This window comes from Coregonus clupeaformis, chromosome 26, assembly GCF_020615455.1.
Source record: "Coregonus clupeaformis isolate EN_2021a chromosome 26, ASM2061545v1, whole genome shotgun sequence".
NCBI classification, from domain to species: Eukaryota; Metazoa; Chordata; class Actinopteri; order Salmoniformes; family Salmonidae; genus Coregonus; species Coregonus clupeaformis.
In genome coordinates, this window is record NC_059217.1 from 32,288,417 (window position 1) to 32,316,385 (window position 27,969).

The following is a 27,969-nucleotide window of genomic DNA, read 5'->3' on the forward strand; positions in this document are numbered from 1 at the left end:
CTTTTTAAGTGGGAGAACTTGCACAATTGGTGGCTGACTAAATACTTTTTTTTCCCCACTGTTAAGAAATAAAATGAATGAATGAGTTCCCTTAACAAGCGTGCGCGCACACAAACACTCACACACATCTCGTAACCCCCCTTTCTCTCTTCTCCAGCGCTGTCCCTCCATACCTCCTCCAGTGGAAGCCCCCCTGTGAAGAAGGTGCAGAAGAACTTTAAAAACAACTATGCTTCTGTGGAGTGTGGAGCTAAGATACTGTCAGCTAACACCGAGGCCAAGGTAACACACTCACACACACAACACATGAAGTATTATGTTCATAGGATAGTAACAGTCAGTCCATGGACTCATATTTGCCATGCCATTCTCTCTCTCCTCCTCTCATCCCTCGTTTCCAGAGTACCTCAGCTATCCTCATGGAGAATATGGACCTGTACATGCTGAACCCCTGCAGCAACAAGATTTGGTGAGACACACACACCTACTTTCTAATTTTGTGAACAGTTGTCTGCTCTCTCTCTCTCTCTTCCCCCCCTCCACTCTCCTGTCTGCTCTCTGTGAAGCTGCAGGGTGACAACACTTTGTCCCCCAAAAGCATACACAAGTCCCCTTGTCAGCTCAGCACGTCTGACCTCAACTGCCAACCATCTTCCCAGGCAAATGTCAAGGGGAGAGGATGATATTTGACAGAGCTGAAAGTTCTCTCACGTTATCATGTCTCTTCTAACTCTCTCTTCCTCTCTCCCCCATCCCTCTCTCTTTCTCTCTTCCTCTCTCCCCCACCCCTCTCTCTTTCTCTCTTCCTCTCTCCCCCACCCCTCTCTCTTCCTCTCTCCCCCACCCCTCTCTCTTTCTCTCTTCCTCTCTCCCCCACCCCTCTCTCTTCCTCTCTCCCCCACCCCTCTCTCTTCCTCTCTCCCCCCCCCCTCTCTCTTCCTCTCTCCCCCCACCCCTCTCTCTTCCTCTCTCCCCCCACCCCTCTCTCTTCCTCTCTCCCCCCACCCCCTCTCTCTTCCTCTCTCCCCCCACCCCTCTCTCTTCCTCTCTCCCCCACCCCTCTCTCTTCCTCTCTCCCCCACCCCTCTCTCTTCCTCTCTCCCCCACCCCCTCTCTCTCCCTGTCTCCCCCACCCCCTCTCCCCCCACCCCTCTCTCTTCCTCTCTCCCCCCACCCCTCTCTCTTCCTCTCTCCCCCACCCCTCTCTCGCTCCCTCTCTAGGTTTGTAATAGAGCTGTGTGAGCCCATCCAGGTGAAACAGTTGGACATCGCTAACTTTGAACTCTTCTCCTCCACGCCGAAAGACTTCCTGGTCTCCATCAGCGACAGGTACGAACACCCTCTCCTGGGTTAAATGTGGAAGACACATTTCGGTTGAATGCATTCAGTTCTTCAACTGACTAGATATCTCCTTTCCTTTCCTGTTTTCCTCAGGACACACATACACCACTCTGACCATCTCTCTCTCTCTCTCTCTCTCTCTCTCTCTCTCTCAGGTATCCCACCAACAAGTGGGTGAAGTTGGGAACGTTCCACGCCCGTGATGAGCGCACCGTCCAGAGCTTCCCATTGGACGAACAGCTCTATGCCAAATACGTCAAGGTACACACCGACATTTACACACACTCACACACATGTTATGTTCTTCTATCCTGGTGGGGACCTAACATTTATTTCCATTCAAAATCCTATTTTCCCTAAACCTAAATCTAATCCTTACCATAACCCTAACCTTAACACGTAACACTAAACCTAACCACTAACCCTTTACCCTAACCCTAATTGTAACCCTAACCCGAATCCCTAAGCTTAAAATAGCCTTTGTCCTCATGGGGATGTGGGAAATGTCCCCACAAGGGAGAATTTTCCTTGTTTTACTATCCTTGTGGGGTCTTTGGGGGATTTTAGGTCCCCACAAGGATAGAAGAACCAACCAACACACACACACACACTGCAGACACACACACACACTGCAGACACACACACACACTGCAGACACACACACACACACTGCAGACACACACACACACACTGCAGACACACACACACACACTGCAGACACACACACACACACTGCAGACACACACACACACTGCAGACACACACACACACACTGCAGACACACACACACACACTGCAGACACACACACACACTGCAGACACACACACACACACACTGCAGACACACACACACACTGCAGACACACACACACACTGCAGACACACACCATTTGTCTTCTATGTTCTATGCCCAGGGGGATTCCTCATGACTTCATGGTCAGTTTCCTATGTCATCAACATGAGACTGACTGACTCCCTACTCATACCTCACACAATATGCTTCTGTGCGTGTGTGACTGTGTGTGAGGATGTATATTCTGAGGATGTATTTCAGCTTCCTTTTCTACTTCTGTGTGTAATAAATACAGTACAAATACTATGGGGAAGTATGTACTATATTATAGTCGTTCAACTCTACTCCTCCTCACTATATTATCTTATCTAACGCTTTAAGTGTTATTGTATTTTTATAGTTTTTTGGTATAGTTTAAAATAACAATATTTTTCATGCAGGTGCATTTGATGTGATGTTGGGTAAATTGTATGCGTTTTGAATATGCCACTGTTTTGTGATTTCACAAAGTACTGTGTGACTAGGTCTTAGGGTTATCAGCTGTCTTAGTTTCAATAAGAACTGAAGCTGTTATCAACCTGATATGTCTTGTTGTTCTGATATCGGTCTGTCTGTCTGTCTGTCTAGGTTGTCTGTTTGTCTACCTCTTCTCTACTCCTCTAAAGTTACTGCAATGAATAATTATTAGGGGTGTAACGATCCATCTACTACATCGATGTATTGATTTATATTCCTATGATCCAACTACATCGATCTGTGCTCGGCGAGTTGGCCTTTTGGACAACATATATCAATCTAACATCGTTTTAAAATGTAATAAATCGATTGTATCGATACTAGGAAATAACCCATTGGATTTAAGCACGTCAGACTTTATATGGATGTTTTTTCTTAGCACTTTTAATGATAAAGGCTTTAAACATTACTCGATTCAGTCTGCCTATCCGTGACGTCATCACCCCGCGCCAGCAGCAGCGCAAAGGCGCAAAGACAACAAAACATAGCATGGCGGACGACAGAGGAGAAGCCGACGAGCGAGAAATTATCAAGCCACCATTGCGGTCCTTACAAGAAACAGGAATCTAGGAAACTTCACCTGCACTGTCCAGTATCCAGGTATTTATTTCAGTCACACTGGTTGAATTTTTGGCTAAAAAGTCACTGAATCATTTCGGATCGTATCGTTCTAAATGAACCAATATCGTCCTTGAATCGTATCGACAACCACGAATCGTGATACAAATCGAATCGTTGTTAAAACGAATCGTTACACCCCTAATAATTATAATACCTTATTCCCTTGTAATGCTATGTGTACCTTGTATTCCTTTGTATACCTTACCTTGCCTTTCATTGCCTTTGCCTTGTAGTCTTTTGTAGAGCAAGCGTTTTAGTCTGTGAATACTGTGTGTTGTGTTGTCGGGGGGGGAATGCAAAAGAAAAGGACCAGATGCTTGACTTGCTTGTGGCATGAATCAGCCTTTTTACTGATTTCTCTCCTTTTTTCTCTCTTCTCTTCCTCTTGCATCAGATGTTCATCAAGTACATAAAGGTTAGCTTTCTTCTCTTTTAGAGGTTGTAATACGCTATGATGCGTTATAGTGTACCATAAAAATGGGGAGCTTTGGTGGCAGTGTACAGATACTGTAATGCATGACCAAGACACATTTAGAACTTACAATAGAGCTTGGCAAATTCCACATCACCTTTTAGATTTGATTGTTGGATGACTAGAATGATTTAGCTTAGACGTATTGGATGACAAAAAATATTTTCACTGAACAAAAATATAAACGCAACATGTAAAGTGTTGGTCCTATGTTTCATGAGCTGAAATAAAAGATCCCATAAATGTTCCATACTCACAAAAAGCTTATTTCTCTCAAATGTTGTGCACAAATTAGTTTACATCCCTGTTAGTGAGCATTTCTCCTTTGCCAAGATAATCCATCCACCTGACAGGTGTGGCATATCAAGAAGCTGGTTAAACAGCATGATCATTACACAGGTGCACCTTGTGCTGGGGACAATAAAAGGCCACTCTAAAATGTGCAGTTTTGTCACACAACACAATGCCACAGATGTCTCAAGTTTTGAGGGATCGTTCAATTGGCATGCTGACTGCAGGAATGTCCATCAGAGCTGTTGCCAGAGAATTGAATGTTAATTTCTCTACCATAAGCTGCCTCCAACGTTGTTTTAGAGAATTTGGCAGTACATCCAACCGGCCTCGCAACCGCAGACCACGTGAATGGCGTCATGTGGGCGAGCAGTTTGCTGACGTCAACGTTGTGAACAGAGTGCCCCATGGTGGTGGTGGGTTTATGGTATGGGCAGGCACAAGCAACGGACAACGAACACAATTGCATTTTATCGATGGCAATTTGAATGCACAGAAATACCGTGACGAGACCCATTGTGATGCCCATTTTTTTGTAAGGTATCTTTGACCAACAGGTGCATATCTGTGTTCCCAGTCATGTGAAATCCATAGATTAGGGCCTAATTTAATTTATTTCAATTGTATGATTTCCTCTTATGAACTGTAACTCAGTAAAATCTTTACAATTGTTGAATGTTGCATTTTATATTTTTGTTCAGTATAACTTAGACGTATTGGATGACTAGAATGATTTAGCTTAGACGTATTGGATGACTAGAATGATTTAGCTTAGACGTATTGGATGACTAGAATGATTTAGCTTAGACGTATTGGATGACTAGAATGATTTAGCTTAGACCTATTGGATGACTAGAATGTAAGTGGGGCTGGTTTGGGTGGTTTAATTAACCAGGTGTGAGTGTGTTAGATGTGGTTTAACCCTTCGTCACCCCTCGACTGCAGGTGGAGCTCATCTCCCACTTTGGATCAGAGCACTTCTGTCCCCTCAGCCTCATCAGGTAAGAGATTATTTATATATATATATATATATATATATATATATATATATATATATATATATATATATATATATATATATATATATATATATATATATATATATATATATATATATATGGGAGGAAATGAGACAGGGATAATCTGTCATTTCATTTTTAACAGCCAGACTTCAATAGAAGACAATGAACAGTAATGTTTTCCTCAGGGTGGGTTGTTTATCAACAAGGCTATATAACACTGGAGGTTGGGGCTCCTTAATTGGGGAGAATGGGCTCGTAGTAATAGCTGGAGCAGAAAAGGTGGAATGGTATAAAATACTGCACACATGGTTTCCAGGTGTTTGATGCCATTCCATTGCGCCGATCCGGCCATTATTATGAGCCGTTCTCCCCTTAGCATCCTCCTGTGCTATATAACGAACACAGTAGGGAAAATGGGACTTCCTCTAACTCAGACAACACCAAAGAGCTGCTCTCACCCCTCACTATACATTATTATCTTACTAGTGACTGTGGGTTTACTTGGACTTTAGTTAGGCCCACTATCATCATTGATTGAGGTGTGTATTTGTTTAACCAGTAAACTGCCTTCAATAATGTTAGCCCCTAGTGCGTAGTGAAATCAATGTTATTCCAGAGAACACATATCATGCTGAGATGTACTGAAAGCTGAGCAGCTTTCCAGTAATGGTCTCTGTGCTCTATAGGATTTCCAGGAAATATGTGTTGTTTTGTCTCTCTGCCATGTTGGCTCTCTGCCTCTTTCTCACTCTCTCTTTCTCCACCTCTCTCTGTGTGTGTGCGACTCTCTCTCTTTCCCCCCTCTCTGTCTTGGCAGCATGCTCTTATTCATGTCTGTCTGTAGGTTAAGGGGCCCAGTGTAGCGGGTTATTTGGCTGTATTACAGCAAGTCTTCCATACGCTGCTCTATATGGAGACATTCCTTCCCTGAAGCTGTATAGGGGAGCTGGAGCTCAGCCAGAACCCAACAGAGACCCTCCAGAGGACCCTCTCTCTACCATTTAGACTGAGCTCTCACTGCACAGCCTCCCTCTTACAGAGCATATGGGGTATTCAGGTCGCTGCAAACAATGGCAGAGGAGAAAGCAGGATCTTAAAGTCCCTGCAGTTGCAGTACAACACTTTAACATACAGTACAACCAGTTCAACTCAGTACAGTAGCCTTGTTGTCCTCTGCTGAGTTGGATGTACTAAGTTACTCCTTACCCTCCTATCACCCACACTCCCCGCCATTCCCTCCAGGGGTTGAGGCCAGGATAGTGGACAGGAGGTAGCAGGGAGGTCAAGGGACAGGTAAGAGGTAGCCCCGTGTAGCTCAGTTGGTAGAGCATGGCGCTTGCAACGCCAGGGTTGTGGGTTCGATTCCCACGGGGGGCCAGTATGAAAAAAAAAGAGGGAAAAAAATGTATGCACTCACTAACTGTAAGTCACTCTGGATAAGAGCGTCTGCTAAATGACTAAAATGTAAATGTAAATCATCAACAACAAAACTAGGTGAGTTTAACAAGCGGGGGCTGTAAAAAACACTATTACTACAGATTTACCACCACCTCCTCCCACTCACTACCTCCCCCCATCCAACCTTGAGGAGTGGAGACCAGGGCAGAGAGAAGAGATTAGGAGGAGGGGGCAGAGGGAGGGTTGTAAGGTTATGGGAGAGTTGGTTGTGGTAAAATAAGAACGCCAAATAAAGTATTGAGTAATATGTACTGATTTGCCTCTTACCCTCCTCCTACCTTCCCCCTGCCTCATGCCCTCGAGGAGTGGAGACCAGGACAGGAGCTGTAAAAAATAATCAAAAATGGTTTTCTTTTAACTAGACCAACGTTCAAATCCACGTAACTGCTGCTACTCTGTAGAAAAACTAAATAACTAAATGTTAAGGTGTACATTATCTCAGTCGATAAGGTTAGAGGGGTGAGTTGTATAGATTTCATGTACAAAAACAACACTATAGGGAACAGTATGTCATCTCAGCAACATGTCAATCCACATGTCAGCTTTCTGGCAAAGTCCATGTTAGTCTAAGCATAATTATTCTATTTTCAGCTGTATATGATACATTTAACCAGATGTAAGCTGTGTGTGTGTTATATAACCATGTGTATGTTTATAGGGTGTTTGGTACCAGTATGGTGGAGGAATATGAAGAGATCGCAGATTCCCAGTACCCCTCAGAGAGGCTAGAATACCTTGATGAGGACTATGGTAAGAAGGTACACTGTGTGTGTGATACTTGGTCATGTTGTTATTATAAAAGAGAATGTTGTTCTCAATAACTTGAAATAATGTGGTTCTTTCATCTACAGACTACCCACCTGGCTACCTCCACTCTGAGGACAAGGGTTCTAAAAATCTGCTGGGCTCTGCCACAAGTATGTATACAAACACACACACACACCACATTGTTCTGAGCATAGTTTCACATGGCACCGGACAGCATAAACACGGGTAACTTGATATCTAACTGGCTCAGCATCAGTTCTCTACTGTATCTAATCACATCAGAGAATTGATCTCCAGAACTGGGTTTAAAACAGGCTCTGTATTTCTTGGAAAACGGAGAGACAAGAAGCTGCTTTCCTGGAAAACAAAGTCCTGAATGTTTCTTCAGTTTCTGTATTCCCACATGACGGCACACACACATTCACACACACAGAGAGAGCTGTGGCTGGGATACGGGTTAGCGACTGGGTTAGCGACTGGTTTAGCGACTGGGTTAGCGACTGGGTTAGCGACTGGGTTAGCGATTGGGTTAGCGACTGGTTTAGCGACTGGGTTAGCGACTGGGTTAGCGACTGGGTTAGCGACTGGGTTAGCGACTGACGTGTATATAACTCTGCTACTCACACTGGAGCCCCTGTGTCTCCCTGCCTACAAGGGGGAGGAGCTGGCAGGGCACTGAGGCTCCAATCTGATTGGCTAAGAGCCCCCCCACCCCCTCACACACACACACATTGTCATACACACAACTGGTTCAGCTTTGAGAAAATAGACTGACACATTTCTACACAACCAGCTACTTTACTACCAGTGAATACGGTTATTCATGATTCTGTGTGTGTGTTCTACCTACAGATGCCATTCTCAACATGGTCAACAACATAGCAGCCAACGTTCTGGGAGGCAAGCCTGAGGAAGGAGGAGCACAGATGGAACGTATGGATCCTCCTCTTTCCTCTCTTCCCTCCTCCCCTTCTCTCTCTTCTCTCATTTCCTTCACTACCTCCTATTCATTGCTAAGAATGTGTGTTGTGTTTGAGGAAATGCTATGTGTTAGATAGTGTAAATAACTTGCTGCGGTAACCGCCTCTTGGAGCGAGAGGCATGAGGTTTGCATATGTATGGAGGAAGGTTTATCTAGTGCTAACTAAAGCACTGAGCTGTCCAGGGGAATGCGCCAGTGTGTACATTAGAGGTATTCTGTACACAATAAAGGTCTTAATTAAACCAGCATGGTTTTATGAGGCTCAGCACTTACTAGCCTGCCCCTCTCTTTCCCTCACAGAAGAGAAGCTCTGGTATTCAACAATGTTTAAGAAGAACCGATCTAGCCTTCGCCCTCTCACTCTTTCTCCTTCTTTTAGACAACAAGCCCTGTTATCCTACCCTGCTTTGTTCTCGTTTAGTAACCACACACACACAGCCAGTGGAAACTTTCAAACAGAACCAACTGGCTTGTCCACACAGAACAACAAATTAGTTTCATACTGATCTAGTCTGAGCGACGCAGCCAAATGTGTCGGCAACACTGGTCAAAAGCCAACAAGTTCTTATGTAACATCTGACGTGTACTTCCATATGGGTTGCTTGAGTTCAGCTCTCACACACACACACACACACACACACACACACACTAGGCTGTGACCAATATAAACATTTTCTTAACGTTTAAATTGCCATTGTTTTTATTGTTTAAACAATAAGAAAAAATCTGAAAACTACGTAAATTCATGATTCAGATATGCGTATAACCGCTAGGGGGCAATGCAGTTCAATCTACCACAGTCTTGACTACCTACCCAGGCGGCGCTCACCTTACTGCTGTCCCCCACCCACTCGGCAACGATAGTAGTTAATGCCATTTAAGGTTCTCTGCTGTGTGCCTTTCCTCCATGATCTCAGTTGTCAGTACATCAATGTGATTGCTCATTGCAGTAATGTGTGACAGCGTGTTCATAGACATCCAACAATATGTTGTTAACGCCACGTATCGTGTTTGCGCTTTGTACTTGCAGAGCAATCGTACAATTTCATCATCCGGGCCGTCATGATCTTGTAGTTTTGCTCTAGATATGCCGTTAGGGTATTAAAGACGACATCCTCTACCATTTGACAATGGCTGCATATCAACTGCAATCATTTCTGTAATCAGCGCTGTGATTTTCTCACCCTGTCCCTTATCGCGCTGCTGCCAGCAACGGGCTGGGTCCCTTTCAGCATTGCACCTGTACTGCCACTGTAGCTCTATTACACCTCACAGTTTGCATTTCACCACCTCATTTAAAGGTAGAATCCTTCATTAAAACAATAACAAAGTGGTTACTTCACTCTCAAATTCATAAAGAGAGCTATGGATGCAAGGACTTGACCATTCATAATATACACTTTTTGTAGCTATATTTTTATATTCATTACGGGGTAGATCAGCTTTAATATTGCAGATAGATTGTAACTTCCATCAATGTAATTGTCTGCATCACTTCCAATCGCCCATATGTTTTTTTCTTCTCGCAAATAAATATATATATATATATATATATTATTTCTTTATTTATATATTATTTCTTTATTTATATATATATATTTCCTTTTATTACTTTCCAACCCCACCACCCCTTCCCTAATTGGAGTAAACTAGTGAACAACAATGCTTAGGCCTCTACTTCCAGCTTATACATACTATATACATTTTATGGACACAGTCAATTTTACAATAATTATATTTTGTTTGTTTTTACTCCGGAACTTCCTCTACCCTCAACCTCTCTGATAATTTTCATGATGTCCATCCGGTTTGCTTCTTATTGCCATATCTTTCTAACTGTGCTCTTTCACGAAAGCTCTCAACCTATAACCTATATGCTTTACATTATTAGTTATCTTGTTGTATAGAGGGTTTGTTTACATTTACATTGTTTACAATTATTGGAGTAAAACAAGCTTATATTTTGGGTTCTGGTGGGGTACTACAGTTGAACTAAGCTCATGAGGCATTTATAAGTTATTGTCTTCAAGAATCAATGGGTATGTGTCATTAATTTAAAAGTCCAAAAATGGATGTTGCAACTAAGGATTCCAGCTTTAACTTCTTAAAGTATTGCCATACAGACTTTGCTGCTGTCGCTTCCCTGTCTCATGCTCTGCCATTTTTTATCTGTGGCAAATAATTTAAAATATGCATATCTCCTCCTTTACAGCATTGTTGCGTTAGGTCTTTGTTTAATTTTAACTTTTCCGTTTATGATGATGATCGGGACCTGTTAGTGGTAGTTTTGTGATAACTGCAAGGTGATTTTAGGGATTCTTTTCTAAACGTTAACGATCCCAATTTCGTTTAAACGTCACACCCAAAGACACACACACACTTCCATATGGGTTGCTTGAGTTCAGATCATGCGCAAACACAAACACACAAACTGGACTATTAACAGAACATTCCAAATGTCATCAGACCTCGGGGCAGACACAAACAGTAGATCCAGTTTTGGTTACACTTCCTTCCCAGCCAGTCTTGCTAGTCTCTTCCTCCTTTCTCTTGCCCAACCGGTTTTCCTATTATGCCATCTCCTTCTATCCTTCCCTTCCTGCTGGACAGTTCAGTCTGAGCCCAACTTCACCCATCTTGTTTAGATTAGACGGTTCCGAAACTGGGTCATATAGTTCCGGTTTGGTGTGTGTGTCTGCAAGTGTATGCTTCTTTGCGTATATGCCTGCCTGCCTGCCTGCCTGCCTGCCTGAGGCTCCAGATGTTGATTGGACTGCTGGCAGGATGTTTTCAGAGGAACAATGGATCTCAGTGTTTTATAAAGCAGCAGCAGCTGTGGAGCTGGCTCTATTAGGACTGGGGGGTCCATGACGTAGTTGCAACAACCTCTGGTCCCAATCTTATCCTCAGATACTGCTGGAGTCTGACCACTACTCTACACTCTGATTTACCCCCTGGTCCCAATGGCAAACACACTCACACATCCTCACAAACCTTTACACACCCTTCACTATGGGCTACATTGAGGCAGCTGAGGTGACTTTTTCAACCCACAGGGTAGCTAAGGTTTGACTGTTTGTTTCTGTTTTTGCCAACTCTCTTGTGGTCGTTACTCCAAACATAGATGTTGGCGGTCTCTCTGTTTCCCATTTTAACCCACTGAAGTTGGCTAGAAGGCTAGTGATAGTTTGTTACCCTATGAAGGGAAGTTAATGTAGTAGTTGACATAGGGATATATGTTCTATGTAATTATGTGGTAGTTGATGACTGTATATAAAGCCTGCTGTGTGTGTGTGTGTATCTCTTCCAGCCAATGCATCATCAGAAGCCCAGAATGAAACCGAGGGGAATAAGGAGGTGCTGCTCACCCCAACCCCTACCACCACCACCCCTCCTCCAGCGTGAGTCACTCATTCACTCACTCTCACTCACTCACCTTGCAGTAAGAGTTTCTGACTTCCCTCTCTCCTTCTCTCTCTCAGTGTGGAGCCAGTGGAGCCAGACCACCCCGCTCCCCAGGAGGACCCTGAGCTCGCCCTCTCCTCCCTGGACTCCCCCCTATCTCCCCCCTCCCCGGAGGATGGACAGATCGTGACTCTGGTGGTGGAGGAGGAGGAGCCTCCACAGTCCACTGTCACTCTGATGGAGGAAGAGGGGGATGATAATGAGGAGGAGAAGAGAGAGGAACAGTGGATGAGGGAGAGGGAGAGCCAGCTGTACTGTCCTCTCTCCTCTGTCTCTTCCCTCTCTTCTATCTCCTGTGTGGCCACGCTGCCAGAGCTGCTACGGCGCTGGTGTAATGCTCGCCTCGCCAGAGAGAGACGGCGCAGTCTCATCAAGAGGAAGCAAGACAAATACACACACACCCCCATAGACACTCCCTTACACACACACACCCCCATAGACACTCCCTTACATACACACACACCCATACAGGACCCTGTCCCCGCCCCCACACACACCCAGGAAGCCCTAACACACACAGAGCCGGTCCCTGATCCTGAGACTGCCCCCCAGGCCCAAAACGAGGGGCTACCACCTACAGACTCACACGATCACACAGACACACACCCTGTGGACCCCTTCATTGTGCTGGAGCCTAGCCGGACCTCTACCCTGCCCCCCCACAGCTTCTCTCACACCTCCCTCTCCAAACCCACCCCTACCCAGGACGAAGCTCCCCAGTCCCCCAGCCAAAACGACCCTGTCCCCCCTCCAGCCCTGCAGGGAGCCCCTGTCCCAGAGACCCAGCAGGCCAGCACCCCCACCCCTACCCCCAGCCCCACTACCCCCCTCCACCCCCCAACCTCTGAGACAGCCTCCATGGACCTCCCTCCACACTCCCTGAAGGAACAGCCAGTCCAGCTCCTCCCCACTGCCTCCAGACCTGCAGACATCCCCCCTCCCACCGAACTCCCTGTGCCCCTCCAGCCCGACACACACACAGAGCCACACACACCCAGGGCTGGGACAGAAGGTGGAGACCTCCAGGGCCAGGGGGAGCAGGGCGACTCCTCTCCCCAGCCAGCAGAACACCTACGTGGGGAAGAGTCCGTGGAGGACCTGCTACTTAGCGTCCCGGTGACTGCTAACGGACATTTACACCGGACAGCTACGGACTTCTACGCTGAGCTGCAGAGCGCGGGGGAGTACGTTGGAGGGAATGGGAATGGAGGGATGAACGGAGGAGTGAACGTGCACGGCTCCAGTCAGAAAGAGAGTGTGTTCATGAGGTTGAACAACAGGATCAAAGCCCTGGAGATGAACATGTCCCTCAGCAGTAGATACCTGGAGGAACTCAGCCAGAGGTAAGCTGTGTGTGTGTGTGAGCTGTGTGTGTGTGTGAGCTGTGTGTGTGTGTGAGCTGTGTGTTTGTGTGAGCTGTGTGTTTGTGTGAGCTGTGTGTGTGTCTTTTTTAACCTAATAGCTGTACCTACTAGCTTCCTCCATATTACTCGTCCTGTTCGGGCTCTGAATAGCTTGTTGTGTGTTCTAGGTACCGTAAGCAGATGGAGGAGATGCAGAGAGCCTTCAACAAGACCATCATCAAGCTACAGAACACCTCCCGCATTGCTGAAGAACAGGTCCGTTACAAATGGTTGCTTCTTGGTTTGGGTTGCAGGGCGGTTATTGTGGATGGTTGTTGCGATTGTGTCATGATTGTGTAGCTAGTTCAGTGATGGTTGAGATATGGTTTAGTGTAGGTCAGTGTAGCCCAACTCCGGTCCTCCAGTAACCTCAACAGCACACATTTCTGTTGTAGGTCCAGACAAAAACACCTGAATTAACTTGCCAAGGGCTTGATGATTAGTTGACAAGTAGAGTCAGGTGTGCTTGTTCGGGGCTACAACAAAAATATGTACTGTTGGGGGTACTGGAGGACCGGAGTTGGGAGACACTGGTGTAGGTTGTATGGTTGGGTGGTCTGATTGTTGTGGGATAGGTTGGTTGTCTAATGGTTGTATTAACGTTGCATCTTGGTTGTGTGATCCCTCAGGACCAGAGGCAGACCGAGTCAATCCAGATGTTACAGGGCCAACTGGAGAACGTCACCAAGCTGATGATCAACCTCACCATGACTGTCTCACAGTTACAGAAAGAGGTACACACACACATACACACACACACAGTCATACTACCTGCATTTATTGACATCAGATTGAATGTTGGCCTATTTTAATCATCTTGCAAAATGTAATAATCAGATCTGATACATTTCTGTGTTTCCTCTGAATGTTTGTATATGTGTGTTTTCTAGGTGTCTGACAGACAGAGTTACCTGGTGGTGTCTCTGGTCCTGTGTCTCTGTCTGGGCCTGGTGTTCTGCCTGCAGTGCTGCCGGAGCGCCAACACACACACCGCAGTCAACCACTACCACAGCCCCAAGAGGTAAATGCACAAACACACATTTTTTGTCTGATCTCCCCATATTATTTATAAGAGTATTGTTGGTGCTTTCTAGGTCTGATATAGTGTTTCCCTTAGCCCAGTTAATGTTTCCTTTTATACAACGGGTGGGTCCAATCCTGGATGCTGATTGGTTAAAACTGCGTTCCAACTGGTGTCTATTCCACAAGTTGCCACCGGCTATGATGTTGAAATGCCTATTTACCGTTCCATCTCAATGCACAATCCACAATTTCATCAGCCCAACCAGGCAATTTATATACTTGATCTCCACTGTTAAAAAGCAGCTAGACATGATCTGCCCTTTCTTTTAGACTAGCATTTGGTTTTCAACAGCCGAGATTTGTATAAATCTTGCTGTCTTGTTTCAATATTGAAATTCAATCTCCACTGTCCTATTGAGGATTGTGTCAGGACAAGACGGAGATCTTTTCTCATTAAGTCGAAATCATGAATCGGCATAATTTTTATGGATATATCCAAATAAATGTCAATAGAAAAACAGGTCAAAATGAAATTAAAGTGATTGTGTTAGCTGTGTTGTTGGCTAGCTCCTTTGAACAGTGTCCTGATGAGAGAGCACATTTTCTATGCCAGGCGAAATCGCACATCATTAGCTCATTGTTATGGATGTATCCAAATAAATGTCACTAGAAAACCGCTTAAACAAACACATGCAGCTACTTTGCTGTTATTCTGCTGTAAGTTAGCCGTAGTTGGCTAGCTAGCAAGCAAGGGATAAGAACGTTGCCAGGCAGCATGGCAACAGAATATTTCAAACAAACGACTGGGTCGTTCCATAGATTTAGAACTGTACTATCATATCATGTGTGTTTTAGGTGTTTCTCCTCCTATGATGATATGAGTCTGAAGCGGAGGATATCGTGTCCTCTCGTACGCTCCAAGTCCTTCACGTTTCCTACTTCAGAAGGTGAGCGTGTGTACACACACTCTGAGTCACTCACATGGCCTCTCTCTTACACACACACACCTTTTCCTCTACCCTTCCTCTCTTCTACATCGCTGCTCTGTCCATCCTGTTGCTGCTCAGGAGCTAAGACTAAAAGACTAGACACCACAGTCTTCAGAAAGCCTTCCATGCCAGCCCCATCATACACAACATTACTGGGCCTGCTACTGTCTCAGAGCAACAGCTGTGCATGACTAGGTGCTCTGCCCACTGCCCATGCATGGTCTCTCTGCACTGCCGGGCTGGCTGGCTGTACCATGCTGGTGAGCTGCTGTAAGGGTACTGGATGGTAGGGTACTGGAGGCACATACACCCCAGTGGGATGGCCTGGGCACACCCTGCTCTGAAGGAATAAAGACCTTCATTCAGACAGCCATGGAACATAATACTCCCACTTTTCCTCTCTCTTCATCTCCCTCTCTCTCTCTTTCTCACGTGTGTGTGTGTGTGTGTGTGTGTTGCCGTTGGGCCAGAGCGCCTGTCATTGCCAGCTGTGTGTCCATACAGATGCTGAACTGAATGAGAGTATACATAGAACACAATGCTTTGGCCTGGCTGCTTCTGGTAGACCACTGCAAGTAGTAGCAACAATTAGAGAAAACTAACTTGTAGGCCCAATGTAGGCTACCTACTAGCTATAACCTCTTCAGTGTAGCTATAACCTTTATTCTGGGCTATAGTATATCAGGGGTGTGTAATACTACTTTAATAGTAATCAGTAGTACTACTTGCAAGGTGGTGTCATGCTGCTTGTTTCATGTGTGTTCCTGTATGCCATCCCATCATTAACATGGCCCTGTTCTCTCCCTGTTCAGTAGGCCCCGACGACCTTTACATTGTTGAACCTTTAAGGTTCTCACCAGAGAAAAAGGTACAGTGTCCCCTGCTCTCCTCTCCGTCTGCTACTGCTGTTGTACGGTGGCCCCAGCAGCCATCTTGTTCGCTTATGGTCTCAGTGGAGTAGGGTGAACTTGCCCCTAGACCAGGGTTTCCCAAACTCGGTCCTCGGGACCCCAATGGGTGCACGTTTTGTTTTTTGCCCTAGCACTACACAGCTGATTCAAATAATCATCAAGCTTTGAATCAGCTGTTTAGTGTTAGGGCAAAAACCAAAACGGTCCCGAGGACCGAGTTTGGGAAACGCTTCCCTAGACTCTGATCTAAGGTTAGTTTAGCGTTCTCCCATCCTAATGGTTAAGGATGGTCTGGGGAGAGTTAAGCTGATCCTAGAGTTACAGGCAATTTCCATGGAATTAGTAGGGTTAACCATTTCTCTGCTGACACTAGGGCTCGACTGTTACGGAGCGATGTAGGAGCAGGCACAGGGCAGGATTGGGCAGTGGTTTAAAAGTTGTAACCCACCAATAGCTGACATCCTGTTTTTATCCACAATCCAGACATAAGCTGTGATCCAGGAGGGACCGACAGCTACCCTCCATTTGGTAATCATTGGGTCAGGGTTTAATCTGCATAACATGGCTTTGCTCCAGTTATATAGAGATACTAAGGTTTGGTCAGCTACCTATCCTTTTTAATGCCATTCTCCCCACTGTCCCTGCCTTCCCCTGCCTTGTGCTGTCCTGCGTGTACAACCTCGCACAGTACTGGATCAAAATATTTAGACACAATCAAAATCTATCTTTGAGAGCTTGGTGTCTGTCTAGTTTGGTTGTAACCGTGCAGTGTGTCTGGTATAGAGGTGGTTAACATGACTTGACATATTTAAACATCTCTGAGCTTTGCCCTGTACTCTTTATTTATCAGTCTCTCCATCCCTCCCTCTCTCTCTCTCTCTCCAGAAGAAACGATGTAAACTGAAGGCAGCATTATCAGCTCCCTCTTCCCCGGTGGCTAACGGGGCACTCGAATGCAATGGCCTCCCCCACTCCGTGACTCCCCCTCCTCCTCCTCCCCCTCCAACTTTAGAAGACATCTCCTGTAAGGAGCTCCGCTTCCCCTCAGAGAGCAGCAGCTGTAGCTCCTCCACACACTCTGAGGAGTCCTACATCAGGCGAGGCCCCCCTCTCCTCCCCCCCGAGCATGTGTAACGGCCATGCTGCCCTCCCCATCCCGCTCTGCCTCCCCTCCCTCCCTCCCTCTAAGAAGAGATCAGCGAAGCGTCAGCGGTCTCGTCAATTGGAGCTGCAGTTATCCTCCAGACAGACAGGGGGGGCTGTGAACTCTCTGCCCAGCCTGCAGCAGCTGATCAAGGGAAACAAGGAGATCAGCGTGGGGACAATAGGCGCCACGGCCGTCACAGGACATGTCTGATCACAAACACACACTTCAGACGGACTCTTATATACACACACACACCCTGGTAGTAGACTTGGTTAGGGAGGTATGAAGGGATGTTGTCTCGCCCCAAAATGGCCACATCTCTGAACCACATCTCCCATGAGCACCCGGGCCCACAGTGGAACCCGGAAACCATGACATTAGTCGCCCATCAACAGCCACCCTCCCCACCAATCAGAGACCTCATAACGGTCATGTGCCTTTACTGTCCATTCGAAAGCTTTCACCGATGGAAAAAAATAATAATAAACTCAAAGGATTGTTATTTTTCTTTTCGGAGAGCAAAACTGTAATGCTGGGGAGTGTTATAGGTAAACAGAGACATTCAAACATAGGTGAGCTGTTTCTACTGGACAAGCACATTTCTCCATAAGACCTAGGCATCAGGGGCTTGTACTACAGCCCTGTTCCCAGAGAGGAGAAGGGCTGGCTGGGTAGAGCTCCTACCTGAGTCCCCTGCCTCTCCTAGGGCCTGTGAAAGTAGAGTATGACGCTATAAGGATGAAATGTGTCGCAGTGAGAGAATTGTGCAGCAGGACTAGTTACTTCTCTAACCCATCCCTCCCTCCTTCTTTCTCTTGTCCTCCATTTCCACATTCTGTTCATTCTCTGTGTATTGTTCAGAGCTAGCTAACACTACTGCAGTTGTTGTTCATATGGGACCAGGGTGTTAACCCTTCACACACCACAGGCCCTCTGTCTCCCTCTCTCAGGCAGTCTAACCTAACACAACACAACCAGCAGAGCTGAATGAAGATACACACCCTGTGTGTGTGTGTGTGTGTGTGTGTGTGTGTGTGTGTGTGTGTGTTTTCATGTCTCTGTCTCTAGCGGCTAGCCCATGTTTATCCAGCTGTGATACTAAGGAAGAAGCTCTAACTATTTAACTAGTTTACATAGCAGCTTGTCTCTCCAGGAAGACCTCTGAAGGTAGTATGGGCTGGGCCCGAACTACACACACAACCACACACACACACACTCTTTCTCTCACACACTCACACTCACACACACAGCCAGTTAAGAGAAAAAGGATCTTGTACTGTTAAAATACTGAAAATGAGGATAAAGTATATTCAAGAATCAGTAATTTGGGTAGATTTTCAACATCTCTGCATACATTTTAAAGATCACATATAACTGGCATTCTTGGGCCATTCTATTGTGTTCTCCAGACCCCCTCAAACATTTTAAGCCATCATTAGGCTTTATGTACCTATTATTTATGGAGATATGGCCATGTGACTCCTGTCCAAAATGGCCCCATGGAGCTGGTTGGTGGCCATTTTGGAAATGGCTGCCAGGGTGGTAATGTAAAACATCTGTGATGGCACTATAGCTATAAAAAAAAATACTACTTAGGACTTGTCCTAGCTGTGTGTGAAATTTGGTGACTTTATCACAAAGTCCACAATGCCCCTCAACTTTGAGGCTTAGCTGCTGGACTTTTTATAGGCTGGTTGTTTTTGCACATTGTGACATTGTGGCAGGTAGTCTCTGCACCCAGAACCCAGTCAGTTAGTTGGGTTGTGTTTTTATATTGAGCTGTATATGAGCCAGCTGAGAACTAAATGTTGTGTGATATTCTGGTTGTTGTTAGGAACAGTTCAGTCTGAAGATGTCACAGTGTGTTAGAGCCCACACCCTCACTATGTGGGTAGAAGTTGCCTTTAGTTACTGATCTAAGGTCATATTTCCCTCCCCCAATTCCTAATGTTCACCATTTGAATCAACAATGCAATATACTGACCTTGGAACAGAGCCGATTCCCTGCGGTCCTGTCGAGGGTGCTGTGAGGCCAGTTTTATTTATCTATTTATTTATGTCCTGGCCTCACAGCAACCCCCACATACTGTAGCCCAGGGGGGCACACACACACACACACACACACACACACACACACACACACACACACACACACACACACGGTACAGACAATAATAATGGTTGCAATTAAAACACATACACACAAAGGGACATGTACATCAGAAGAGGCTGGTGGGGGGAGCTATAGGAAGACTGTAAAAGGATTGTAATGGCTGGAATAAAATTAATGGAACGGTATCAAACACATCAAACAAATAAACCACGTTTGACTCCATTCCAATAATTCCATTCCAGCCATTACAAAGAGCCCGTCCTCCTATAGCTCCTCCCACCAGCCTCTGATGTACATATGTTGTACATACATACCATGGTACTGTCACATACTGTAATTTTCACTGGCTGCCCGACACACTAGTTAACATGTTGGCTCAGGTGTTCACCTCTTTTGTGACCAATATTTGTTTTTACAAATATATAGGGACAACAAGGTGTCCACCTTTTTTATGTTTCTGTCATTTTAGAGATAGCTAGGTCATCTGGTGTTTGCAGAGTAACCTCCACTGTCACACACACACACACACCCCTCTCTTAACTAGACCTCTATCAGGGTACAGAGGGCTGTAACTATAACAGCCCCAGTAATAACTGTTGCTGGGTCGTATGAGACTGAATAATATTCAATATGAACCAGCCACACCTCACAAGTCAGAGGGTGTTGGTCTGCTTCCTTTGTTGTTCAGAGTCCTTTGGGAAGATGAAGTTAAAAGAGAATAAATGTTTGAAGTCATTGTTTGTGTGTATGTATGTGTCTATATGTCTGTGCATGGATATGATTGGCACGGCTTAGGGCAAAATGTGAAAAATCACATGTCTGTACTATATGTGTAGGAGGCCTGTGTATAGTGTGTCTGTGGGTGTGATCTGATGGCCTCTGAGTTGGGTTGGTTGTTGACTGACTGAAAAAGAATCACTAATACCATAAACCATATAAACACTACACACTCCCTCTACAGACCCGCCTCCCAGGTCCCCTACTCCACCCTCTCCACACCCTGACCTCTAACCCCTACACAGGTCAGGGTCCAGACAGTGTGACGAGCTCTTTTAATGCACCTGTTTTAATTTAACCACTTCTCTTCCCGTTACCATGAACAGCACCTTTAACTGGCCACCTCTGCTTTCCTTACTAGCTGTCCATCCATTCATTCATTAGTTGTTCATAAAAAAAAATCATTTTTGTCATTTAGCAGACGCTCTTATCCAGAGCGACTTACAGTTAGTGAGTGCATACATTTTTCATACTGTACATTCACCCCACCTTGTAGGCATGTAGTGGTTTTCAGAGGATTCTGACAAACTTATTAATTGAATAAAGGGAATGTTGGGAAAGGGTTTGGAACACAGCGTTTTATCTGAACCAGTGTTCCATACCCAGCGAATCATGACCCTCTTCTTTGTTTTGCTTCCTTTTTTTAATGTGTATGGTATTATAATTGTATGTGTGTATGCATGCGAGAGTGTTTGTGTGTTCTCTTGATGTGTGAGTGAGAGACGCAGCGAAGCCCTAATTTAACACAGTGACTAGAGAGATTGGTCCTCGGTGACCCCCAAGGCTCAGTGTGCACTTTGTTTTTATTACAACCTTCATGCCTTTTGTTTTTCTACACTAAACCCTGTCTGTCAAGTGCTTTCTGGCCATGCCTCCCTCTCTATTTCTTTCTTTCTCTCTCACTGTGAGCACTCTGAGGAAGAGCTGCACAGTATTGTGGAACAGGAGCGAGAGTGTAACTACAAATATGTAGTGCCATTAGAAACTGTGAATTTCTAAATAAATTTTTGTTGTTGTCTTTCACTTGACTGGTTTGGAGTCTGCATTTGTTCATGTGACATTGCTCCTAGGTAAATGTTGCACAGATCTAGGATCAGAGGAGCCTTATTTCTTTTCTACAGACTGCTGTGTTGAGTAGCGCCACTTAGCCATGTTCTGGTAGAACAGTGATCAGCACACACACTACAAAACATGAACTGTTAACAGCTAGGAAATAATTTATAAAATCCTGCTTTTACAAATACATATAAGGCCTATTGGTGTGTAAATTAAATAATGCTACTTATTTGACCCACATGTCTTTTGGTTTTGGGCAAAAACTAACCTTCAGGAGGAGCTGACTTTGTGTTGTTATGAGGGGTCTGGAGGGGCTCGCAGAGAGGTTGTATCCCTCTGCACTGTTCCACCCTCGGACAGGAGACATTTGCTATACACAGAGGACACAACCTGAGAGGGGATGCATGGGGATGGGAGCAGATAACAAGAGCTAGGGGGATGAATGATGGACAGATGGGATGAGACAGAGAAAGAGGAAATGGTTCAGAAAGGGACTGGGAAGAAAATACATGGGAAATTCCACAGTAGCAGAGTGATAATGAGACTGATGTTTCACTTTAAAATGTATGTCAAACAAAAACCAATGATTGCAAAGTAAAAAAAAAAAACTATGCACAAGGAATACATTAAAACATTTCCACTGATGCAAAGTTTGATAACAGAATGACGGTTTGTGCTGTTTTTGCCATCAGTCTGTTACCAAACTTTGCATCTGCACTGTTCTTCAAGTAAATGTGGTTTTGTAAAAATGTCAGTGGAAATTGTTAAAAGTAGTCCTTGTGCATAGAGTTGGATGAATTTAAGCTGATTGAACACACTTTAAGGACCGTAAAATGAGCAGCGACAGACCCCCCTTTTACTGCAACACTATGTACAGAAAATTGTGTATGGTGCAATAAATTATAAGAGTACACACAATAAACATTGTCCATTTAGGCTTGAAAAAATACGAAATAAACGAATAAATAACATCTCATAGAAATACGTTTAATTATTATAACTAATAAAATATCGATAATTGTGCACATCATCCATAATTTTCGCCCTAATGTTTCATTTACAAAGTATACAGGACGGGACTCTTATTCTGAAGTATTCCAAAAATCCGTAACCCGGAAGTACTTAGTGTTCTAGCCCATTTCAGAGGGGTCCAGCTCTATCCCTCGCAGGTAAAATCAGAACATCTATTTTTTTATCGAAATAATGCGTAGTTATAACGAAATTGTAACAGGGTTTGTGGTATCTTTTCAGGATCGTTCTGTTGAATGACAGCTAATAGCAAGAATAGCAGAGCTAAGCCGGCTACGTTAGCCGTTTTAGCTAGCTAACTGGCTAGCTAACAACCATAATCCGCTTTCAAGACAAGCCTGGCAGTGCTTGTCATACATTTTTATGTGATAATGTGCTCTGAAACGTTGGCACCAATTTCACTAACCATGTCTGTAGTTTGTTTGTTTTGACTGATAAACACTATGTAATCAGTATCATAGTGGGCTTCTGCGACGGCCTAAGAACAGCTCTTAGCCGTGGTATATTGGCTATATACCACGCCTTATTTCTTAACTATACTATTCCAGCCAGCAACCACACATTGATCATGATATAGACAGAGGCCGTGTTCGACGGATGAAAACGGGTAATGTATCATGGGTAAATTGTGACTGACTGATCTACAAATCACCTTCCATAAATAACGTTAACTACTCATGATTATTTGTAGATCAGTCAGTCACAATTTACCCATGATACATTACCCGTTTTCATCCTGTCAAACAAGGCCTCTGTCTATATCATGATCAATGTGTGGTTGCTGGCTGGAGTAGTATAGTTAAGCAATAAGGCCCGAGGAGGTGTGGTATATGGCCAATATACCACGGCTAAGGGCTGTTCTTAGGCCGACGCAACACGGAGTGCCTGGACACAGCCCTTAGCTATGGTATATTGGCCATATATCACAAACCCCCCGAGGTGCCTTATTGCTATTATAAACTGGCTACCAACGTAATTAGAGCAGTAAAAATACATGTTTTGTCATACCTGTGGTATACAGTCTGATATACCACGGCTGTCAGCCAATCAGCATTCAGGGCTCGAACCACCCAGTTTATGATGAATAATATACACTATATATATATATTTGGGGCAGGTAGCGTTGACAGTTGACTAGAGAGCTTGTGTGGCCTTCCACTTGGCGGCTGAGCCGTTGTTGCTCCTAGACGTTTTCACTTCACAATAACAGCACTTACAGTTGACCGGGGTAACTCTAGCAGGGCAGAAAGTTGATGAACTGACTTGTTGGAAAGGTGGCATCCTATGACGGTGAAAGTCACTGAGCTCTTCAGTAAGGTCATTCTACTGCCAATGTTTGTCTATGGAGATTGCATGGCTGTGTGCTCGATTTTATACACCTGTCAACCGGTGTGGCTGAAATAGCCAAATCCACTAATTTGAAGGGTGTCCACATACCTTTATATATATATATATATATATATATATAAAGGTATGTGGACACCCCTTCAAATTAGTGGATTTGGCTATTTCAGCCACACCCGTTGCTGACAGGTGTATAAAATCGAGCACACAGCCATGCAATCTCCATAGACAAACATTGGCAGTAGAATGACCTTACTGAAGAGCTCAGTGACTTTCACCGTCATAGGATGCCACCTTTCCAACAAGTCAGTTCATCAACTTTCTGCCCTGCTAGAGTTACCCCGGTCAACTGTAAGTGCTGTTATTGTGAAGTGAAAACGTCTAGGAGCAACAACGGCTCAGCCGCGAAGTGGAAGGCCACACAAGCTCACAGAACAAATCGTTCCAAACTGCCCCTGGAAGCAATGTCAGCACAATAACTGTTCGTTGGGAGCTTCATGAAATGGGTTTCCACGACCAAGCAGCCGCACACAAGCCTAAGCTCACCATGCGCAATGCCAAGCATTGGCTGGAGTGGTGTAAAGCCCACCACCATTGGACTCTGCAGCAGTGGAAACGCATTCTCTGGAGTGATCACGTTTCACCATCTAGCAATCCGACGGACGAATCTGAGTTTGGCAGATGCCAGGAGAACGCTACCTGCCCCAATACATAGTGCCAACTGTCAAGTTTGGTGGAGGAGGAATAATGGTCTGGGGCTGTTTTTCATGGTTCGGGTTAGGCCCCTTTGTTCCAGTGAAGGGAAATCATAATGCTACAGCATACAGTGACATTCTAGACAATTCTGTGCTTCCAACTTTGTGGCAACAGTTTGGGGAACGCCCTTTCCTGTTTCAGCGTGACAATGCTCACATGCACAAAGTGAAGACCATACAGAAAACGTTTGTCAAGACCGTTGTGGAAGAACTTGACTGGCCTGCACAGAGCCCTGACTTCAACCCCATCAAACACCTTTGGGATGAATTGTAACACCGACTGTGAGCCAGGCCTAATTGCCCAACATCAGTGCCCGACCTCACTAATGCTCTTGTAGCTGAATGGAAGCAAGTCCCTGCAGCAATGTTCCAACATCTAGTGGAAAGCCTTCCCAGAAGAGTGGAGGCTGTTATAGCAGCAAAGGGGGAACCAACTCCATATTAATGCTCATAATTTTGGAATGAGATGTTCGACAAGCAGGTGTCCACATACTTTTGGTCATGTAGTGTACTAGTTGTGATCTATGTGATTCATAATTTGCCTATGGTTATGGTGTGTGTGTCCAGTTGATGGGGGCAGACAGTGGGTCAGGGGCAGCCCCAGGCCCAGCGGTGCCCTGGAGGAAAGTTCTATGGGAACGTCAGCCCTTTCCTGATAACTATGTGGACCGCCGCTTCCTGGAGGAGCTCAGGAGGAACGAGGGCCTCCGCCAATATCGCTACTGGGCCGTGGTGCGGGAGGCAGGACTGGTGTCTCAGCAGATCACCTGTGTGGCTCTGTTCCTCACTCTCTGGTTGTACATGGAGCAGGTAAGATACCTTAGGGTGAAGCTCTAATGACACCCTATTCTCCACATAGTGCACTAATGTTTTGACCAGGGCAATATACAGTCGTATATTTGAGAATGACACAATTATTGGTCTTCACAAAGTTCGCTGCTTCAGTGTTATGAGATATTTTTGTCAGATGTTACTATGGTACACTGAAGTATAATTACAAGCATTCCATAAGTGTCAAAGGCTTTTATTGACAATTACATTAAGTTTATGCAGAATCAATATTTGCAGTGTTGACCCTTCTTTTTCAAGACCTCTGCAATCCGCCCTGGCATGCTGTCAATTAACTTCTGGGCCACATCCTGACTGATGGCAGCCCATTCTTGCATAATCAATGCTTGGAGTTTGTCAGAATTTGTGGGGTTTTGTTTGTCCACCCGCCTCTTGAGGATCGACCACAAGTTCTCAATGGGATTAAGGTCTGGGAAGTTTCCTGGCCATGGACCCAAAATCTAGATGTTTTGTTCCCAGAGCCACTTAGTTATCACTTTTGCCTTATGGCAAGGTGCTCCATCATGCTGGAAAAGGCATTGGTCATCACCAAACTGTTCTTGGATGGTTGGGAGAAGTTGCTCTCGGAGGATGTGTTGGTACCATTCTTTATTCATGGCTGTGTTCTTAGGCAAAATTGTGAGTGAGCCCGCTCCCTTGGTTGAGAAGCAACCCCACACATGAATGGTCTCAGGATGCTTTACTGTTGGCATGACACAGGACTGATGGTAGCGCTCACCTTGTCTTTCCCGGACAAGGTGTTTTCCGGATGCCCCAAACAATCGGAAAGGGGATTCATCAGAGAAAATGACTTTACCCCAGTCCTCAGCAGTCCAATCCCTGTATCTTTTGCAGAATATCAGTCTGTCCCTGATGTTTTTCCTGGAGAGAAGTGGCTTCTTTGCTGCCCTTCTTGACACCAGGACATCCTCCAAAAGTCTTCGCCTCACTGTGCGTGCAGATGCACTCACACCTGCCTGCTGCCATTCCTGAGCAAGCTCTGCACTGGTGGTGCGCCGATCCCGCAGCTGAATCAACTTTAGGAGACGGTCCTGGCGCTTGCTGGACTTTCTTGGGCGCCCTGACGCCTTCTTCACAACAATTGAACCTCTCTCCTTGAAGTTCTTGACGATCCGAAAAATTGTTGATTTAGGTGCAATCTTACTAGCAGCAATATCCTTGCCTGTGAAGCCCTTTTTGTGTAAAGCAATGATGACTGCATGTTTCCTTGCAGGTAACCATAGTTAACAGAGGAAGAACAATGATTTCAAGCACCACCCTCGTTTTAAAGCTTCCAGTCTGTTATTCTAACTCAATCAGCATGACATAGTGATCTCCAGCCTTGTCCTCGTCGACATGATGTCAGCTGGTCCTTTTGTGGCAGGGCTGAAATGCAGTGGACATTTTTTTGGGGGGGATTAAGTTCATTTTCATGACACAGATGGACTTTGCAATTCATCTGATCACTCTACATGACATTCTGGAGTATATGCAAATTGCCATCATCAAAACTGAAGCAGCAGACTTTGTGAAAATTAATATTTGTGTCATTCTCAAAACTTTTGACCACGACTGTAGTGTTAGTCACATAGCTAGGGCTGTAGTCAAAAGTAGTGCACTTTAATGGGAAATACATTCATTCACTCCTGTGCCACATTAGGTCCATAAAGTCTAACCCGTCTTCTCCCTCCAGGGCCTGCTCTCCCCTTCCACGCTGCTGTGGAGCGGCCTGCTCTGTGCCCTGCTGGGCTATGGACTCTACCAAGGACTGGCTCCGCGGGGAGATTCAGACAACCACCATCGTACACGTTGGTCTGACCTGCAGAGTGCCTCCATCTTCCTCTCCTTCACCTTTGGGTTCTCTCCTGTCCTCAGGACGTTAACAGAGTCAGTCAGTACAGACACGGTGTACGCCATGACAGCCCTGATGCTGCTGGCCCACCTGGTGGCCTTCCCCTACGCCCAACCTTCTCCCCCTGGGAGCCTCTCTCTCAACGCTGCCCTGTTCGCCTCTGTCTGCCTGGCCTCGCGCCTCCCCGGGGACCTGCACACCTCCGGTGGCCTGGACTCTTCCTCCTCTCCCTCCTCCCTTCATACCTTCACCATGCTCTGCTGGGCCCTGTTAGTGTTTGCCCTATGGCCTTGCCTGCTGCAGCGGCTGAGAGACCGTGCCCGCGGGGTTTGGGGGTGTGTGTGTGCTGGTGGGTGTGTGTGGGGTGGGGGGCTTGGCTCTCTGTGGCCTGGGGGCTGTGCTGTTGGCTGCAGTGTTGGGGACTGTGACCCTGCTGTGTCCTCTACTGTTGATCCGACTGCAGAGTGACAAAGATAACATCCAGGGACCCTGGGATGAAGCCGAGATACGAGAGGACCTAACACGCTTTCTCCATTGATGGGTAAAGGAGGACGGTAAGGGAATGTCCTCCTCAACTACCAGACTGGGAGGATGAGTGGCATCCTGAAAACACTTTATAGAAAGCTGTTGCTCCTATTTTAACAGAAGAGGATTTCTCAGCTGGGAACTGAAGCTCTTTGCTGCCTACTGAAGACGCTTTGCTCAGATTCCACCACTAGGAAAGGACCTTTTTTTAAAAACAATTTATACAACTTCTAAACATGTGTGTCTAGTAACCAAGGGCTCTGAGGCATGGTAGATTGCGACCATGTTGAATGAAATAGGAAATATTCAACCTGTACTAACTGTAAGTCGCTCTGGATAAGAGCGTCTGCTAAATGACTAAAATGTAATGTAAATGTAATGATTTTAACCTGTTGTACAGTCAGGTGTTAAATGCAGCTTTGGAATAATAAAGTTATTTTGTTTATCATATCATGGTAGTATTAGCTATATTTATTCATTTTATTGGT

The 27,969-nt window shown here is 45.4% G+C and overlaps 1 protein-coding gene and 1 pseudogene across 1 annotated transcript in view; both read left to right on the plus strand.

Annotated features, from left to right (window-relative positions):
- The window catches only part of LOC121540191 (SUN domain-containing ossification factor-like), a 68,039-nt gene extending 46,924 nt beyond the window's left edge, over positions 1-21,115 (plus strand). The window contains 18 exon segments of the mRNA XM_045207818.1: positions 158-282; positions 402-469; positions 1,222-1,329; positions 1,497-1,602; positions 3,666-3,686; positions 4,980-5,035; positions 7,173-7,264; positions 7,366-7,431; positions 8,135-8,215; positions 11,575-11,665; positions 11,747-13,072; positions 13,261-13,348; positions 13,762-13,866; positions 14,023-14,153; positions 15,011-15,102; positions 15,957-16,012; positions 16,941-17,193; positions 17,195-21,115. Of these exon segments, the coding sequence (XP_045063753.1) occupies positions 158-282; positions 402-469; positions 1,222-1,329; positions 1,497-1,602; positions 3,666-3,686; positions 4,980-5,035; positions 7,173-7,264; positions 7,366-7,431; positions 8,135-8,215; positions 11,575-11,665; positions 11,747-13,072; positions 13,261-13,348; positions 13,762-13,866; positions 14,023-14,153; positions 15,011-15,102; positions 15,957-16,012; positions 16,941-17,193; positions 17,195-17,412 (3,083 nt within the window). The 3' untranslated portion in view covers positions 17,413-21,115.
- Positions 21,116-22,265: 1,150 nt separating this feature from the next.
- On the plus strand, positions 22,266-27,931 carry LOC121540192 (annotated as a pseudogene).
- Positions 27,932-27,969: the final 38 nt, after the last annotated feature.